Raw genomic sequence first — 21,102 nt, forward strand, 5'->3', positions numbered from 1 at the left:
GGATGATTGCTCTCTGTGAGTGAGATTATGTGTGTGAGTTTAAGATGATTGTATTATACATTGGTGTGCATAATGTGTGTGTTGGGAGTTTTTACTTCCCATCATTAGCTCTAAACTCTCTTTTTGAGCAGGCGGCTGATTCTTCCCTTGATTACTATTTAGACTTGCTCTCATTTACCGAGCGCCATCTCGTCTATGTTTTATCTCTTGGTTTATACCTTCTGCAGCCTCATTATTTCTCCGAAATGGTTCAGTTTCCTTCACACTCAGGTTCAGTCAGAGGCCAGAGGAAGTTTGATGACATCGTCTCTCTCGTGCGATCATGTTTGTCAACACTGTTAATGCTCCTGTTGTTCCCAATAACAAGGAGGAGGTGGTCTTCATCTGGAGCAGGGGTCCAGTGGCAGTGGCAGTGTTCGGTGGGGTGTGGACGATGTTATTAAAAGTGTTGTTAAGAGAGCGGCTGCCAGCTGCTGCTGACAGGTTGAGGATAGAAGCACAGATGGTGTTTGATTAGCCAACAGACTGCTGTTGGTCCGAGAAGATGGGATGCTAGAGATGGGGAACTATGGATGACAAGAATGGTGTAAGGAAGGGTGCGTGTCAGAAGTGGTGCAGAGAAGACTCCATGGGCAACGATTATGTACCATCACCTGGGTGCGATCTTGAAGCGGCAGCTCAGAATCCCACTGTGGTGGCTGATTCAATTCAGCTCAACAAGACAGAAGTGATTATGGAAGCCAAATTTGTGTCTGCTACTTTCGTATTTGAAAAGTTGTTCAGAGAAGGCCGTAGTAGGGAACCCGCTCAAGATGTTGGGCCTGTCCCAATTGTCACCCTAACACTGGGGGACAGGACAGGTAGCCGTAATTCCAAAATGTTGCCAGCACTCGATGTACCACGAGAGCCTATGACGCTCATGTTGTCTTTACGTGTGAAGTAAGTAAAGCGTAACATCATGAAGTGCCGTTCTAATTTGTGAGGACGTCAATCACATCGGAGGGCACTTCATAGTGGAGGGCAGACAGAACGAAGTGCTTGTGAGAATGGTGCGAAATGGGATTGGGCCATTGTTCTCATGTTCTTGATTCACGAGGAACAACATGGAGGTCCTTTGACATAAATGCAACACTGAATTGAGTCAGGAAAATTGGTGTGGCTAAGAAATCAGATGAGAGAAATTGGAATGGGCTTGGACATATCCAGTTGATGGCCCCAATCTCCAAAATAGAACCTGATGATTGGGAGCCAGGTGAGCATTTGCCTACACCCCTCTTCAGTTTCAGTAACGTTCTGATGTCCGATGAAGCTGATGAGGACCCTAACTGGCACTGGGAGTGTGAACAGGTTAAAAGTAAGGATGCACCAAAAATTTTGCCAGATAAAATATTCGCCTGAAAAAGGACATTTTCACTGTCCATTGTTCACTGACATCTTCAATGCTTCCTTGGTGTCCTGTCATGTTCCTGCCTGCTTTAAGTCCTCCACTATCATTCCTGTTCCCAAGAAGGCCAGGATCACAGGACTGAATGACTACAGACCGGTGGCACTGACGTCTGTGGTCATGAAGTCCTTTGAGCGCCTGGTTCTCTCTCACCTGAAATCCATCACTGCTTCTCACCTGGACTCATTGCAGTTTGCCTACAGAGCCAACAGATCTGTGGACGATGCACTGAACCAGGCCCTTCATTTCGTTCTGGAGCATCTGGACTGCCCAGGAACCTATGCCAGGATCCTGTTTGTAGACTTCAGCTCTGCCTTTAACACGATTCTTCCAGCTCTGCTTGAAGACAAGCTTCGCCAGCTCGACGTGCCTGACTCCCTCTGCAGTTGGATGACAGACTTCCTGACCAGCCGCAGTCAGCGGCTGGGGACGACTGTCTCCGACACTCGGACCCTCAACATCGGGTCTCCTCAGGGCTGTGTTCTCTCTCCATGGCTCTCTGTACACTAACTGCTGCACCTCCAGCCACGAGTCCGTGAAGTTGATCAAGTTTGCGGATGACACCACCATCATCGGGCTCATCTCAGATGGAGATGAGTTGGCTGACTGGAGGGAGGTGGAGCGGCTGGTGTCCTGGTGCAGCCACAACAACCTGGAATTCAACGCACAGAAGACAGTGGAGATGGTCATAGACTTCAGGAGAGTAACAGTTTCTCTGTCCCCTCTCATGTTGGCTGAGACCTATTCCAATTGCAGACTCCTTCTGCTTCCTAGCAACCAACATCACCGAGGACCTCAAATGGGAGCCAACCACCAGGAAGGCCCAGCAGAGAATGTTCTTTCTAAGGCAGGAGGAGTACTTGGATAAGTGTGATGGAGCATTGTCCTGCATGAAAATCATGTTTTTCTTGAAGGATGCTGACTTCTTCCTGTACCACTGCTTGAAGAAGGTGTCTTCCAGAAACTGGCAGTAGGGCTGGGAGTTCAGCTTGACTCCATCCTCAACCAGAAAAGGCCCCACAAGCTCATCTTTGACGATACCAGACCATACCAGTACCCCACCTCCACCTTGCTGGCAGTCGGACTGGAACTCTCTGCCCTTTATCAATCCAGCCACGGGCCCATCCATCTGGACAATCAAGACTCACTCTCATTTCATCACTCCATAAAACTGAAAAATTAGTCTTGAGATATTTCTTGGCCCAGTCTTGACGTTTCAGCTTGTGTGTCTTGTTCAGTGGTGGTCGTTTTTCAGCCTTTCTTACCTTGGCCATGTCTCTGAGTATTGCACACCTTGTGCTTTTGGGTACTCCAGTGATATTTCAACTCTGAAATATGGCAAAACTGGTGAAACCCCTTCTCATTACAGAGATGCACATCATCTGATATGCTTAATTGGTAGTAGGCTTTCAAACCTATACAGCTTGGAGTAAGACAACGTACATACTCATTTGCCTAATAATTCCGCACTCCCTGCACAATAGTATAAACACAAAGATGAACAGGACGCCAAACACGGAGTGAGGAAACATGAGGGCAGGAAAAAACCTGAAAACAGAAAACGGGCAATTAATCACAAGCCTCACTAGGGGGGTCAACGGAAGACGCACTCGGCGGTTGCTCACCAGGCCCAAATAACGAAAAGCGCTCAGGGGTGGATCTAAATCATACACACGAGGAAAAACTCTGACACGGGGAAGCAGAAAAAATGAGTCAAGCCAATAACACTCACACGCGCTACAACAGCAAAGAGCAAAATGAAGGAGCGAGAGAAACTAAGGAGGCGGCTGAGAAAAGCCGTCAAGCACGCACTGAATTTTGAACGACAGGGAAGCAAGAGAAGCATGGATCGAAGGAGTTTTACAGTGAGGGCACGAAGCAACCCTCTGGCCACGCAGACTGGAACCCGGGTGTAGAAATCCGCGAGGCTTGATCATCAAACAGGCTTCCGCTGCGCAGCCATTAAGCTGGGAAGGAACAGGAAACGAACAGACAATAACAAAATAAAAGCATGGCAGAAGACACAGAACATGACACCATGACCTGAAATGCATCATGATTTTGTCATCTCTGTGGACAATTGATGTGTTTCCATGTTTATGACTAGTAGAAGTAATATAAGACTATCAGTGGCTGCTTTATTGTCATGCTTCTCAGCTGCATCTCAACAGCAGACAGTTTTTTTTGCATGTGTCTGTGCGTGTGTGTGCTTGTGTGTATGCGTATGTGCGCCTGCTATTATTTAGAGCAAGTCTCCTGTTCAACTTCTTTATAAATGGAAAGATCTGACATTATCCTTGACTTTTCGGAATTTTTCTTATATTTATAAATACGTGTATTTACCTGCAAAATCTGAAGCTTCTACAGACAGCAATCCGCGGTGGAAGTCTTTCCAAATTGTCTCACTGAATCTGTCCTATGCCAGCTTGAACATAGATCAAAACACATAGGCAAGAAAAATGGGAAAAATACATGACTTTATCTCAACAATAGCTGTGTCAGAATGAAATGGTAGCTACAGTGACTCAGACTGAAAAAAAAAAACAATCATTGAGATAGTTTTTTCTTGGCACTATTAAAAGTCAATATGTCTGCCCAGGATAATTTTCTTTCCACAGGATGACAGCGGCAAGACTTGACATCATATCCGTTTCCTGGTTAACAGTTGGAAGCTGAGCTCAAGCTCAAGTCTCCTGCTCAACAAAGCAGCCGATCAAACACACCAATTTAATATTCCTTCATTCACTGAACACCTGACGCCCCATTCCCCCACCTTAAACGGTGACAGCTCCCAACACTTGAATGGTCTGCTGATGATCCTGACACTGATCAAAATTACTGTATTTGGACTTTCCGACCCCTGTCTCACATGTGTGGGCTGCAGTTCATTTTATTGAGCTCTCTACATACGGCACACAACGCATGGTGACTCTGTGTCACCATGGACGACCAGCCACTGGTCGCTCCACAGTTCCATTTTGTGAGAGCACCACGGACTGCATTCATAATCTATATACATACTGTATTAGTCATTTGGCTAGAAAGGCGAGACCTGATCTACATGTTTGCACCATTTTTGGAACAGGATCTGTTTAACACGAGTAGAGACGGCACAGAAAGGTGGCAACGTGTTGCAGTTGACCACCAAGCCCACGATGCTTTGCGGTGTGACATGCCCCTTTCGAGCTTTATGCATCTGACTTTGTCAAGAGACACAGTCCAGCCGACAATAACATTGGCAAAATGTCAAAACTGTCGTCACGCCACAGTATTCTGTTGAAAAACAGAGAACTACAAAACAACAGAAAATATTGAGCATTTGGTTTACTGATTGTAAAATGGAACATGAACGCACAATGACGTGTGAAGCTGGTGTTGAGTGATGGAGAGAAGGACGGTAAGGGCACCAAGGCCAGATGTGCCATATCTCTGCTCCTCTTTATATGTGTGTGTGTGTGTGTGTGTCCCTGTGTCTTTGTACTGGCTAATCTAGGCGTCAGCAGCTTTTTGAGGCTTTTGTGCTGACAATAATCACATAGCGATCTTTCTTTTCAATTCATCATCAGCAACAACAACGATCACATGTCCCTTATGCACAGAGAGGGAGAGACAGAGAGGACGAGGACAGTTAGTGGCCGTCATGTTGCCTGGATATGTCACTGTGCATATGTGTGTGTGTGTGTGGACAGCCATCACCTCTGCAAACAACACACTTCATTTTGTTTGTTTTTTTCAAAGAATAATTTATTTAATGTGTGGCGGATGGACAAGGAATCAAACCACTGGTCAAACATGTAGCAGGCATTAGTCATCAGTAAATGTGAGTTGTTTCTGTCAGTTATAAATAAAAGAATGTCAGAGTCATAATTACGCCTATACAAGCTACAAATCACAGCATTTTCATTGTTTTCTTTTTTTTTTTGTTTTAAGTCTGCTGCGGCATAGGAAAGAACTTCACACATGAACTGACCGGCACAGATGACGTTCATGGAGACCCAGATCAAAGAGACAGTCTCAAAAATGTTTTATTGTCTGACACCACATTGCTAGAAGTAAATTTGAATAACTGATCCTCTGGATATAACTTGTTTATATTTCAAACACAAATGAAATGTCACAATTTATTTTCAATGAATGATGTAGCAATGGGTCAACTTCCCGTACAAAAAGTGTCTCATCTTTGACTCCGTGGGCACCAGACATCGTCCATCCCAGAGGGAGGTCAGGGAGGGTGTTCAGGAGATCCACACAGTCAAAAACAAACATCGAGTAAATCTAATTACAGTAAGAAGAGAATGTAGAAAGAATAAGGAAAGGAAACATCAACTGCCTTGGTTGAGAATTGGGAATGCTACTATTCTTCTCTATGCAGTACATGTGTGTGTGTGTGTGTCTACTGCGTTTGTCGGTTCATAGAAGAGAAGGTTATCTTTTACCAAGAAGGAAAACAACATTTTTTTATCATGAAAAATGTCCATGAAACCCAAAGACATCCACAATAAAAAGATTATTTTTCATATATTATCTTCTTTATTTTTAGGTCACTTCTTCTGAATCCCCCCCGCCCTCAATAAGTCAAGGTCACGGTGAAACAAGGGGTTCAGGGAGTCTTAAAGTAGCTGCATTTTCCTTGTTTTTCACCACAGATCTCGCATTTTCAGCTGTTTGTCCTTCATTTAAGTGTGTCTTCCTCCTTTCAAGATGATCGCAAATGTTGTCGTCCCCAAACCTTTTTGAAAGATTTTACAAGCTTCTTATGCTCCTCTGCGCTCTCCCGTGTTTTCCTGGGTTCCTCCCTTGTTCTAGTCAGTCGTGAAGGAGTTCTTGTAGACAATTTGGGGATTTAAAAACTTCAGGAACCTCACTGTCCAGTTTGCAAATCACTTTGTAGATGGCTTTCTTCCATGATGGGTCAGCGTCCTTGCCAGCCACAATGGCGTTGAAAAACTCTCTAAGTGTCACCTGAGCCACCTCCAGGAAGCGATCCGGGACCTGAGAAACACACAAAGAAGTAGGACATTGTTGTAAACCTGTTTGTTGAATGACACCAACGAGAACTTGGCAAAGCAGGCTACCTCATTCTGCTCCAAAAAAATAACATTTCAGTAAGTTCAGCTGAACAACAGAACTGTCTCTTCTGCGCAAACGAAACACTTCCACATCACTGAAGACGCAATCAAGCTGGGAACCTTGTTTTAAACCTTGATCTTAATTCAGCCTGTTTTTGATACTGATTCGTCACATGTACAATAAATTAACATGACGTTCTTGTTTTTTTTTTTTCTCTGGTCGCAGATGCTGTGATTATCTATGGGGAACAATTGCTTGGAATTACTGCGAGTCACTGCAGATGATTAATGACTTAATCATGATTTAATTAAAAGTAAAACCTGTAAAATTACTATTAAGGCCCATTTATGCTCCCTTTGCAATGAAATTGTACCCATCCTTTTCAAAACATGTTGCCATCACTGATCACATGCTTCCATGCATTCTTTACGTTGCTGTTCACCCATATATCCAAAGGTCCAAAGTCCAAAGTTTATGACAATAACAAACCAACATGGCGACTGTGCAAGAAGTATTGATAAAGTATTGATTGACATTGGATGTCGCTGTTTTTGCTCTGTTTAATTATTTAGTGTCACTTGGTTTGTATAAATAATCATGGGATTCAGTGGTACTGTCAGAAAGAGAGACACATACAGTATGGAGCTATTTATGCCAAGAGATTTTGAAGAAGTGTCGTCACATTTCACTCCATTGAATCCCATGCATGTAAACATGCAACGCAGAAGGCTGACTCAATGTCACACAGGAACAGTGTTGGGACTAACGCGTTGTTAAGTAACGCATTATCAATACTACGTTATCTTTTGTAATAACGAGTGGCATAATGTTTTCCTTTGCCAAAATTACTATTATCATTACTGTGATTTAAACATGCTTGTTACTTCACATTCACAACTTTTTAAAAAAGTTTCTATAATACACATGAAAAGCTTCCGTGATGGACACGAAGCCCACATTAGTCACGTAACGCAGCGCCGGGCATGTGAAAAAAAAAAAAATTCTGCAATCGATGACGATCCAGGTGTGGGATTCCTCATAATTTTTCCTTTTTAGCTGTAAAAGACCAGATAAATATTGTGGTGGCGTGCAAGCTATGTGGAGGCATGAAAACACTATGCATGTCCAAAACGAGGAATTCCGAAAAAGCGTTGACCAAGCTCGAGGAAAAAGAGCCTGAAGCAGACGCTGCTAAGGTTAGCTCGCCTGACGCCACAGGAGAAGCCACTTCAGCCAAACAGCAGGAGCTTGACTTCAGAATGTTGCACAGCCTCTATCTCAGAAGCAGTTGAACACAGAAGTAGCAAGGTATGTTGTGGAAGACATGCCACCTATCGCAACTGTGGAGTTGTCACTGCAGGTTGGTATAGTTGTGTTGCTGTTGAAATGATCATCAGCATTGGTTTTGCACTATTGTTTGTTCCTGCTACTACTAAATGTTCTGTAAAAGGAGTTGATTATTTTGGACTGCTAAAAGTATAGTTTCTAATTTAAATGATTACAATAAATATGCCCATCAAAAGTTTCAATATTGTAATTTGTTCACTTGCACTCATAATACCATTGCACCTTTAGGTCTCTAAGAGGCCACTTTGTAATAGGATTGCACTTGAAGAGGGTTAGAGCTTATAGTTCAATAGATAACCTTTATTACCCGGCTATGTAATGTAATGTAATGTAATGTAACCTGCCCAACACTGCACAGTAACGCAATTGGCAACTTGGAAAAAATGTTTCAAATATATATACATATATTTTTTATGCATTGGGATTGAGAATGTCTAGCATGTTTAGTTTATTATTATATTATATTATATTATATTATATTATATTATATTATATTATATTATATTATATTATATTATATTATATTATATTATATTATATTATATTATATTATATTATATTATATTATATTTGTCAACAGCACCCTTTCCACTTGACTTCATCAGTCATCAGTAACACCATTGCCGGGGACAGTTTTCAGTCAACAATGTTGACATTTCCATATCAGTCTTCAGCAAACTGGAAAAGATCACAGTGAACAATTTATGTGTCGCAAATAAAAACCAAATGTGTATTAGGAGTCTTCCAGGTGTTACTGTGGTTTTGTTTTTGAGCAGACTTCTTTAATTTCAGAACTTCCTCTCAGCAAACTTCCCCTTCAACACCTCATAGCTGTGTGTTTGCCATGTTCCTGACACACATAGACACACTCAGAATCTCAGGTGAAACGATAGCAGATCAACAGTTGTAACTGTCACCATAAATTCCTGACTCATTCTCCATCCATTTTGCTTTCATTACTTCAGTTAAGATCACACAAATGCCATGGCTGCAACACAACAAATTCCCCCTCCAACACACAAACACGGGACGCAGCCCCTTTCTCTGTTTGTGTCTATGTTATATAGTTTAAGATCCTACAGTATGTTTTCACTTTGCAGCGTTTGCGTAGCTGTAATTGCATCTGTTTTCTGCAATGTTATTGTCGGTGTATGAATGTTTTTTTGGTTCCAAGATGCACATATCTGAGTTGAGGTTTAAATATTGCTTATTGTACGTGTTCTGGTGTTTTTTGTTTAAATTTAGTATGTTTTTTGCAGTTTACTTACTGTGGCCGGGGCATACATGCTACTTCCTTTGAAATATGTACATTTGGAGTCACTGTTTTAAAACCTTTGAATTTCACTTTGCTTTAGGTTTTGTCCCAAGGAGCTTGTAGTTGCCTGCCTCGCACCTTTTTTTAACCCCCGTTTTTCAATTTATTTCATTAGCACATTCCATGACAAAAGTATGAGCTTTTACGATTCATGTCCCATGAATTACATGAGTTCACAAAATAACAAAGAACCTCAAAGTCAATGGTTCTCATCAGAGCCCATTGGAACAAATGAAAGTTCTGAAGATAGGATATGCCTTTGAAGCATCCTTATACTCTGAAATGACACCTTTCAGCCCCATCAATGACTGCAGTCACATGATGGCATTAGTCTGTAGTTTTAAAATGCATCTAAAATGCTTAGTCCGGCTATGGGAGAGAAAATGCCATTTATATTCATCGGACTATGCGACCAGGATAATCTGATTAATTAATAATAAAAATTATATTTGTTCCTGTCTGTGATTTTTATGTCATGCGTCCAGGTCTGAGAGAACAGATATTTCACGGGGCACGCCACCAAAGATGAAGCTCTGGGACGAGTACAATGAGAGCGACGAGGTCCGGGTCTTCGTGGAGGAGGACCCGGAGCTTCTGTTCGTCGACGACGTCCCTGCGCCGGCTCAGGACTTGGTCCTGCGGGAGGGCCCGAGTGAGGATATAGAGGAGGAAGTGGCCGCTCCTCCACCAAGACGTTTCCCACTCGACGATATGCCGGAGCTCTTCGCGTCGGCGATGGAGCGGTTGGGATTAAGACCCCCGCAGGACCCGGAGCCTCCTGCGGAAGAGGACTTGACTTGTTCGGTGCACAAGCTCAAATCTAAGCCAAAGAGGAGGCCGTCGACAACGTGCCCGAAGATTCCGTCGTTGTGGGGATTCTTAAAGACGGACATGGAGGCCCCGGCGACCGTCAAAACTCCAGCCGATGCTTACGAACCGTATGCAAAGGTGGACGGCGTCGACTGGAGGAAAGGCCTCCCTCCGCTGGGCGACACACTGGTCTTGTGCCTGGCGCCGACCACTTCGCCGTGGGCGACGGGGAAGCTGGTCCTCCCAGACGAGCCTTCCCGCTATATTTATACATACAATTGTGCGACCCAGGTCATGACGTTGGCCAACAATATGTCTCTTCTGGCCTGCTCCATGGACAGGATGCTCTATGGCAAAGAGAACCTGACCCCAGAGGAGCTACACGAGGCCCAAGTGTCCAAGGCGGCCTTCTTACGGATGGCGCAGGCCTTCATCAAGGCCGGAGGCCGGACCCAAGTGTTGATGCAAATGACAGCGCGAAGCATGTGGCTTAGCCTTTCGGCACTGGGGAACAAAGAGAGACGCGTCCTCGCTACTGTCCCCATGTGTGGTGATGTGCCACGGGGTTCCGCGGTTCCGGCTTCGCTGAGGCCTTTTCGACGCGTTCTCCGAGTAGGAGTTACGATGGCGCCATCTTCATGAACCACTAAGTCCGAGGTGTGTGAGAAGACGGTCGGCCATTTTGTGCGACCTCCAGTGGACGAGGGCGGCTCACGTGGGAGGTTCGGCTTTTTTGCTTCTCCATCAGCCAAGTCCACGCACGTGGCCGATTATGGTACGTCGCGAGGCCATTGAGGATGCCTGGAGACTATAGAACCCAAGATGCGGCGCGCCTACGGAAGCTGACGCACCGCTGGAGACGTCCATCACTGAGGACAGTGACTTTCCTTTGCTGTCTGGGATGCAGCCCTTTCGAGTTAGGCCCCTCACCACAGAAGTCAGATGTGGGGGGGCCAACGTGTATGCAGCTGGGCGTTCCTCCGCTGACTCAGTTTTACACGGAGTGGGCCAGAATGTGCGGCGTTCCTCCGCTGACTCAGTTTTACACGGAGTGGGTCAGACTGTGCGGATCTCTCGCGCCATGGTTCGACAGAACGTTAAGGAGAGGTTATGCTCTCCAGTTCTGCCGGCAACCACCTCGGTTCCAGGGGATCCGAGTGTCGACACCCCGCACGATGCAGGAGAGAGAATGTCTCGACCAGGAGGTCTCGACTTTATTGGGAAAAGGGGCGGTGTCGAGAGTGCATCAGGAAGACAGGGAGATGGGGTTTTTCTCCCTGTATTTCCAGGTGCCAAAGAAGTCTGGGCGGCTGAGACCAATCCTGGACCTCCGAGTGTTGAACCAGCACGGTGCGTCCGTTCAGGATGCTGACGGTAAAGCAGGTGCTGGAGGGCATCAGACCCGGGGACTGGATGCCGTCAATTGATTTGACAGACGCGTATTTCCATGTTCCCATTTTACAGCGTCACAGAATGTACCTGAGGTTTGCAGTGGGAGGCGAGGTGTTTCATTGTGTGTGCCTCCTTTTTGGCTGGTCCTTCGGTTGAGGGCCATGCAGGGAGGGAACTCATCCCTACGGGCTTCGCAGAGGTGTTAAACCAATAGCGAAGCCCGTTAGAGGGCAAAGCATGTATGACATCGAAATAATAGCTACTGAACGTAACTTCAGTTCTATGAATACGTCCTCTAACAGTCTGCCCAGCAGGCCCTGTTCTCCCTGAGTTTCCGAAAGGAGACGAATGGTGATGAACAGGGGGATTTATGGGGAGAGGTGGAGTCTTCCTGGGTGGAGAGTTAAGCAAATCAATTGTCAGGCGCAAGGCAGAGCCTCGGAGTGGTTAAACCAATAGCGAAGCCCGTTAGAGGGCTCCGCACGTATTCATAGAACTGAAGTTACGTTCAGTAACTATTATTTACCTACCTACCTACCTACCTTCCTACCTACCTACCTACCTACCTAATAGCTGGATTCGGCTAGCATGGAGCCGAGTAGCTGGATTATGACCCGACTGGGTGATGCTGCCAGAGCTGCAGCTACGTAGTGGAAGTAAACAAACTCCAAGACTAATCACGGTCTAATGACGTCTAATAACCTTCTATACAATGGCAAAGTCGTATGTGTAACCTGATGCAGTATGTGTGCTCCTCGGTCCAAACCAATGCCTGCAGTGAACACAACGCAAACCTGATATCAGCTGTGTTTTGCGATGCAGATGTGTAGATTTGTCTTCAACTTCCTTCACTCAGGTTGTTTTGATGGTTAGAAGAGGTAATTGGTTGGTTGAAGAAGACAATATTACCATTGCGTTGGTAACAGTTAGCATTGTTGCTAGGATAGTTGAAGTTCAAGCCAGTGATCAAATGCGCAACTCTGTACTTCAGATACTCCACATCTATCATTCTTGTGATACATAGACAACACTATCTTCGGAATATTTTATTTTATTCAGAAGCTTTTTTATTGGCAAAGAAAGCATGTTGACTATGATGACAGCTCCATGACAGTCGCGCCCGATCTGGACCTCTGAAGTTAAACTAGTTCATCAGTCAGCACCATTGCTGTCCACAGAGTGCAATATAACAGTCCATAACAGCTCCTTCATATCTGTCAGCTTCGATTGCTCTTCCCCTAGTCATAGGAAGGACCGAAGAACTCAAACCGTCACCCCTTGTCACAGAGGTGCGTTTCTTAGTCATTCAACTTATCTCCACTGCATGTAAAGAAGGAGAACATGACGGAATCAGACTCGGACATTGCCTTGCACTGCATTGAACCACAGTCAATGTGCTCTTGTAAATCCCTTGACATGCGTGAATAAGATACTTTTTTTCTGAATTTTACGAAGAAAATAAAAATACTGAGTGCAGAAAAATGTATCACTTTGGTAAGTCAACAATATTGTCTTTACCATGGAAGCAGGGCAGAACATGAATCTCACAATCCACCACATCACCACATCTGTTTGGAAGAGAGCATCACAGGAGAGAAGCCACAGAGTCCAAAACTAACTAAAATACACTATGATTGAGTATCATTTGAATCATACCATGGTAGGAATGGAAGATATGGGAAAAAATAATATAAACAATATAATAAATAATAATAAATAAATCACGCTAAAATGTTTCTATGTCTATGTCTAAATACGTTTGATCACATTAGAGTACCTCTTTAAAAAAAGATCATTTTTCAAATGTCCTGGCAGCTCTTATTTAAGCTGACGCGGTTCGCCACCATCGTTTACAGCGCTGTAGAATAATAAAGATGAAGGGGCAGCTTTTTTCCTTGCTTCATTACATCATGACTCGGCATGTTTCAATAAGGACGATACAGTGCTCAAAGCGAGAGCATCAAAACATCTGTTCACACTTTCAAGTTGACTGTGGAAACAGACATCAGAGTTAGAAACTATTCTTCTTCAATAAGTTGCAGAACAATTTCCAGGGATGATGAAATTTGGCACTGGTTGCGTCTCTGTAAGTCCAGGTCTGCGGAACAGAGGCTGCTGTTGCAGCTGAAGATAGAACATGAGATATAGAATGTTACACTGCTAATTACAGTGAACCGGCATAACTATTTTTTCTGCCTGATTAAGGATAAATGTTGGAGCTGATGCCTTTTGCTGCCTATATGTATAGTGTTCTGTGATAAATACAATAAAATGAATAACAGACACTTACACGTTTCTTAGCATCTCAAAAATAAGTTCCTCACATTTGATAACGCACCCAAGACCAGCTGTAAACACAAAAAATGAATGTTGTACAAACACTGCTTTTGGCTAGAATATATTTACTGTCAAACTCATTTTTGGCAGTTAAAACAAACGTGACTAGCGTGGTTATTAGCATCATGTATCACCAGCTGTATGTTCACACTCACTCAGCGACAGTGCATTGCGACAAACAGAAGACACGATAATTGTGTCACCAGATGTACTCGCCATTTTCGCTCCAACAAAGAACATTGTCGTGTTCATCTGGACTTGACCACATGCATTGTTTACAAATGGAGTGTTTTGAGATTTTCAGGAACAATTCTTGTTTTGGTGGAATATTAGGGGTGATACTGGAACTCAGAGAGTAAATAGTCAAGTGTGTGTTTTGTGTGGTGGAGAGGGAGCGAGAGGACATATTGTTTTTGAGACAATTTGAAATAAAAGTGTGAATGGGCGTTTTGATGCTCGTGCTCTGATCGGATGGTTGTTTTTCACAGAAGAATCCCATAAGAAACATCACAATGACTGATATCCATTGCTCAAGTAGGGCATTCCAGCCGGACATGTGAAGAGACAGACCCGTGATGACGGCTGCATCTTACAGAGAGATTTATTTCTCATCACTAAAAGACTGCGGTTAGTTGTCACCAATTCAGTAAACGTCAAAACTTCGTCCTTCTCTTTGAAAGTATAAGCTTGACAGTGCTGTGTATATTGTCATCTGTGATTACATTTTTCACTGTTTTGCCACTTTGCCTTTCCTCATAAACAAATGACGTGGTATGCGGGCTGGGTACCAGAGAACTAGCTTTACGACAGGTTGCAATTACATTTACCAGTGGCACTTCCAAAAAGAAATATTCTTAAACTACCAACTGCTGCCTTAACTAACCTGGATCAACACCACAACATTCACCAATATTAAAATTCGATTATGCGTTAGAGTTTTTCAGGAACATTTATAATGTCTTGTTTTGGTGGAATATTAGCGGTGATACTGGAACTCAGAGAGTAAATAGTCAAGTGGGTGTGTTTTGTGTGGCGGAGAGGGAGCGAGAGGACATGTTGTTTTTGTGCCAACACACAAGCATCTGCTTCCTTTTTCCTCCTCTTCACTCATGCAGCCATCAGGCCTGGTTTTAGTCACACACACTCTGGCAGCACACATCCACAAGCGCTTGCAATCCAGAGTGGAGTTGACTCACCCCTGTTTCCTCTCATCACTTAAGCCTCAGCACAATCAATGAAAATTCCCTCTTTGATAAGATGAAAATATCATTGTTTCAGAGTCTCAGGGCACAAAGCTTGACATTAACTCCGAGATCACTCAAGAACTTGCATTGTATCCAGCAAGAGAACCATCTATTCATTAGAAACAGAACGTGATTTAGATTCTTTAGTCTCCACTGAATGTTCTGCTTGGTACTCGTCATTAAATAGCTAAATTATTCAGGCTTCTTCAAACATCCCTGTCATCTGTCTGCCATGGATGTTGTAGGACCAACAGAAAATATTAAATTCTCAAGGGAAAGTTGAAGTAAAGGTCCTATATGTTCCTACAGGACACTGTCAATATGTTTCCTTCTTTGTTACACCTCTGGCAATCAGCCATTGATGTCACTAACAGTGGGACAATAGCAATAAACTTGGCCTTTGTTGGGACGGCATGTGACCGAGAGGAAGGGTCTGTGTCCTGAGATTGCGTCTCCCTCTATTCACAATCTCATGACCGTGTCTTTTTTATGTTGGTATCACTGCACCAAAGCTCAGCTTCCGTACGTTGGTGTTTGTGTCTTCTGCTTCCTTGTGTGAGTGTCACCCGTAGAGGACAATAGCACGGGTCATTTGACTGAGAGGCTGCAGACCACTCATATCACATGACAGCGGCTGAAGGCCACGTCTTTGTTAGCGGGCCTATTGTTGAAGCTAAGGAGACAGCTGGGGCAGGGAAAGGGAATCACTGCATGTACAGCACACACACATACAGGAAGGCACGGGCACACACTTGCCTAAGGGTGGGGTGAAGAGGGGTGGGGAGACTCCCTTGTGATTCCAATCATGGCTCAGTGACAAAGACGTTGCCCTCTTCTTCTTCCCAACTACAACACTAAGACACACACACACACATTCTGCAAGTAGATAGCTATAATTATAATGACAGAAGCTGGCAGGTGGCATTGTCTCAGCATACTCCTCTCAACCAGCCACGTACACACACACACAAATACACATTTGCACTTAAGGTGTGGGACTGGACGCACTTGAGGCTATGGAAAGAGAACAGGGTTAAAAATAGCTGGACCACAATCAGAGAAGATGTATTCTTAATCCTCCTTGACCTTTGAGACATCTATCACCAAACTGAAGAAGAACTTGAGAAACTTCCAGAATGCTCCAGCTTATAAGTACGTCTCAGCTTGATGGCCGCTGAGACAAGAGTACATCTGTTGTAAATGTCAAGTTAACTACACTGTCATGTTGACTCCTCCAACGCTCTCCATAACATCACCAATTTCTCTATCATCTGGAACTCCACGACTATCCTCAAAGCAACAATGCGTAACATTTAGACATAAATACATTATTTTCATATCTCCTGAGATGACAGGTTTCTGTTTGAACAGTCAAAATTCCCAGAGTCAGACTCTCCAGGTCTCTGTTAAACACTCCCTTACACTATGTAACTTTCCCTGGGCCACCAGCCCAATAACTCCACCCCTGCCGCGGCATTTTACGGCAGAGCGATCTCGGCAGCAAGCTGAGTTCCTTTGTTCATCATAGCATCATAGCAGAAGAATAGAATGCCAGAGCAAGATCCTGGACAAGATTCAATATAGGAGATGCATTTATAGCCTGGCAAGTACTAAGAGCTAAGAAAGGCTTTTTTTCTGATCCTGAAGTTTCTACTTGACTTGTATGACATTTTTGTTCATTGCTGTCTCTGTTGTGTTACCAAATCATTTTTAAGGGAAACAAATGTGTACGTGCTATACACTGTAGTGTAGTGCCTCATGTTCTATCTGTAGATGCTGCAGCTGAGTCCTGAGAGTGTTCTGCCTGCTCGGAGCTAGTGAGAGACGCAACCAGTGGGAAATGTCATACCTGGAAATTGTTCTGGAACCTATTGAAGAAGAATAGTTTATAACTCTGACGTTAGTTTCCACAGTCAATTTGAAAATAAAAGTGTGAATGGGCTTTTTGATGCTCGTGCTCTGATCGGATGCTTGTAAATGTCAAAACTTTGTCCTTCTCTTTGAAAGTATAAGCTTGACAGTGCTGTGTATATTGTCATCTGTGATTACATTTTTCACTGTTTTGCCACTTTGCCTTTACTCATAAACAAATGACGTGGTATGGGGGCTGGGGACCGGAGAACCAGCTTTACGACAGGTTGCAATTACATTTACCAGTGGCACTTCCAAAAAGAAATATTGTTAAACTACCAACTGCTGCTTTAACTCCCTGGATCAACACCACACACCACAACATTCACAAATATTAAAATTCGATTATGCTTTAGGCAGCTGCTTACATTTTCAATTGTGTATTAGCGGCATCTGAAAAAGTAATACATTATTACAGAGAGTTCTATAAGGCCTGACAATATTTTACCCTGATATGCTCGAAAGTTCACCATTATTACTGATTATTAACAGTGCATAAGCGAGACATTCATTTATCCACGGTTGTGCTGTACTACGGAAAAACTGCAATTTTCGTACCACAAAGCTCACGGGAATATTAGCAAATCCCACTAAATTTAAGAAGGAAAATAGACGTTGTTCATACATAAAGCACACTGAACTATAAGCTGCAGGTGCAGTGGTGCTGTCTGCACTGTAGAGTGGTCAGTGGTGCACCTGACTTAAAAATGCATGAGGATCACTTCTAAACTAGTTTTGACGATGGGGTCCGGCATGAAGACTGACTCACGAAGCTCGCAGATGTTCTGAACTTCACGAACTCACATCTTTTATTGACATTAAAGCACTCAAAATGCACTGTTTTCAGCTGGTGTCCGAAGTTCCGACATCACAGTCGGTCTCAGCCGCTGCTCCTTGTCTCTGGTCCTCCAGGAGATCGGCTCAGTGGGCGGAGCAGCAGACTCGCAGGCGAAAACAGCACTTTTAGAGCACTTTAAGGTCAATAAAACGCCTGTAATTTCAATGGTTGGATGTGACCAGGCTCAATATTTTAGCAGCATGACGCTCTTTAGCCTGTAAAAATCAATATATTAGCTGCATCGTTGTATTAGCCGCAGGGTTCTGACAGCCAGAACGAAGTAGTGGCTTATAGATCCAAAATTATGGTGGCCTCACATGACCAAAATTCAACAACTAATTACTATTAATTCATGGTGTGATATATACCGGATTTGGCCAAAACAAACTAAACAAAAAATGCGCAAGGTGTTTCTGGACATCTCACTATGAATATCCATTACAAGCCAAAATAATGGAGCAAGAGAGATCGAATTGAAAGCTGCTGCCTCTGAGAAAGAAACGTGATATCAATCCCACTTTCACAATCAACAGCGAGTCAAGCTCTACAGTGCATCACAAGGAACACAGATGGGTGAATTAGACTTAAATAAAAGAGACATTGATTTTAAAACGGAGGAGAAAGAAATGAGAGGTTTAGTCTTTTATGAAGTGCATTTCTTATGATACCGGATAACACTGAAATGTGTGTGTGTGTGTATGTGTCAGTGTCAAAGTCAAAGGGCAGATTCTGCTCACAGCCACTCCCTCCCTCCTTGGTATCACGGCTCTCTGAGATCGACACAAGTGTGACTAAGCAGCTGTGCCGCTGTGAAAAAGCTTCGACAAAAATGTGATTGTCTACATTCAACACAATTGCATCACTTTCTATACTGAATGTCTACTTTTCCAAAGCATTCTGAAACAATTTTCTTGGGCAAATTGCAATTGCAAAGAACGCTTGCAAGAGACTGTGTCAAATTTGACGCAGAAAAAACAAACCAATAAAAAACAACTATTTCCACCACCTCAGTCTTTAGCAAAAAAAGCACTGATCCTAATAGTTTTCTAACTTTACTCTGTAATTGAGAAAGCAAACGTACATTTCTATTTCAATACCACATATTCAACATTAAGGAAAACCTTTCAAATCATTTATCTGCTATCACTGTGCAGTCCAATGATTGTCTTCAACTCTTAGTGACGCATGTGTAGTATATTATATAATTGCCCAAGCATTTGCACAGACAGTAGGGATACGTGATGAAAACCTTTCACATCACTAACTTTTTCATCATCATCATCATGGAGAGGAGCAACTAACCAATCTGAGTTGTCTTAAAATCAATGCAATTTATCGTGAGTCAGTTCCAAATATGAAACTGAACAACGAGTTGCACTGTATCATGACGGTATCATGACTTTTACTATCTGCAGTCGTGCTTGCAGATAGTAGACCCAAGTCATCTTCAACTGCAGGCTGCTTTTACTGGCTTTAATTCTGGTCAAACTCATTGTTGCTGACAACTGAACATTCTGATCTTAAAAAAGAGGAAATGTTTCTTTTCCTCTTGGCAGAAGGCACCTTTCCCTGAGTGTCCTGGCAGGGAAATGCTCCCTGTCCCTTTCTCCTTTTGAAGTGGAGACTATTCCCAGTTCCTCCAGCCTCGCCTTCTCTGCCTCCCTCATTAGTTTTCGGGCAGTGCTGCAATTAGGACAAAACACTTTGAGAGTTGGGGGAAGGAAGGGATGGAGAAGAGAGGAGATAGTGGCGACGGTGAGCGAAAGAGAGAGGTAAACAAGAAAGAGGAGTTTAAAGTGTCCATGAAGAGGTGAATAATGAAGCGGCTATAATTAAGTCGGCCTGTTGATGCCAGCTTTTCTCATCCACAAATGACTGTCACCTCCTCATTGCAATAATTTGGTCATTTTCTTTTGTTTGTTGCTTACTTTACTCATCGTTATTGTCAGTAAACTAGACAATGAGACATTAGACAATTTAGGAAAGTTTGGGAAAGAGGTTACAGTTTTAATTGATCACCTTTATCAATTCATTTGTCCACTATTTACTTAGGTTATTTTAAAAGAGATGAAAGAATTGCACCACATTTGAAATCCTGAAATAATGTTTAACAAAAACAATCAGCAGATGTGATTTCTAAATTAACTCTCAATACTGCTTATATAAGACGGGATGCGATAGCGTGGAACACATCACCAGAGGGCAGGTCAGAAGAACAAAACAGGAGGAAGAATAGACATAGGGACGAATCAAGGTGGACGATGCTAAATTTGGCAGAAAGTGAAGACTTCTGTGTGTAGGGCAAGAGACTTGCTGAATCGACCATGGTTCCAGTTTCACGCTTCAGAGTTTGACAGAGCGAGGGAAAAATGGAAAGGGCAAAGAAAGAGAGACAGTGTCCCGGTTATGTTCCCTCAGGGTGGGAAGGAGGATGATGAGGGGGAGAAGGTGAAGACAAGCTCTGTACAGTGAATGTAGAGCCTGTCACACATATCAAAGGTCTATTGGTGTTTTTTGCAATAATGACTTTTAAAGTCATTATTCGGCCGAGTATCACAAGGCAAACAAGAGTTCTGATCTTGCTGCTGGTTGTTTTGAAACATCAATCTATAACATTTTACTTGTAGTTAAAGAAAAAAAAAATACTGTAGTATTTTTTCCTTCAGTCACAACCTTTCATCCCACAACAAAAATAAAAATGATACATTTGCACTGTACATCCTTGCCAAAGGAACGCTGATCGAAAGAAGAACATATTTTTTTTATTGGTAAACCCAACCGATGTGCTGACGCCGACCCCAGTCCATTGGCTCGGCTCATTGCAATGGACCAAGACTGAAATGGAAATTTTATTAGTAAATTTTCTACAGTGAGCAATTATTACCAAGTCAGTAAATGCAGCGCTACACATTAAAGAGTTAAAAACAAATGCCTCATTTCCCTTTATAAAATGCAAAGTGAAATAAACAAACACTGATCATAATCGGAAAGCAGCTAAATATGAATTTGCTTATGGGGTGTCAGGTTGTATGTGATTGATTTTCATAGAGAAATGAGCTGAAACTAATATCGTGAGGGGCCAAAGGTTCACAGACTTCTTGGCCTTTGTTTACTTTCACTTGTAAATTGTATCTTAAAATAACACCTGAAATGGCAGCGAATATAACTCAAGAAGATTTGCATGTGTGTCTTTTCATGCAAAACAAAGCAGTTCATGTTAAGTTTGTGTTGTGATTGAACTTTCAAACAGCTCCCCATCTGTGCAACTGCAAGTCCACCAAAGCATCAGCGTTTCTCCTTCTGAGCTGAGTTGACAACAGGGTGTGTGTGTTTCTGCAGTGAGGTGTGTGTGCTAATGGACATCTAAATGCTGCTGATGTGATGTCGGGCAGTT

The 21,102-nt window shown here is 43.2% G+C and overlaps 1 protein-coding gene across 1 annotated transcript in view; it reads right to left on the reverse strand.

The window, feature by feature from the left end:
- Positions 1-5,205: 5,205 nt before the first annotated feature.
- prox1a (prospero homeobox 1a) overlaps positions 5,206-21,102 on the reverse strand; it is a 32,890-nt gene continuing 16,993 nt past the window's right edge. The window contains exon 7 of the mRNA XM_053853172.1: positions 5,206-6,436. Within this exon, the coding sequence (XP_053709147.1) occupies positions 6,251-6,436 (186 nt within the window). The 3' untranslated portion in view covers positions 5,206-6,250. The remainder of the gene's footprint in view (positions 6,437-21,102) is intronic.

This window comes from Synchiropus splendidus, chromosome 1 (assembly GCF_027744825.2).
Source record: "Synchiropus splendidus isolate RoL2022-P1 chromosome 1, RoL_Sspl_1.0, whole genome shotgun sequence".
Taxonomy (NCBI): Eukaryota; Metazoa; Chordata; class Actinopteri; order Syngnathiformes; family Callionymidae; genus Synchiropus; species Synchiropus splendidus.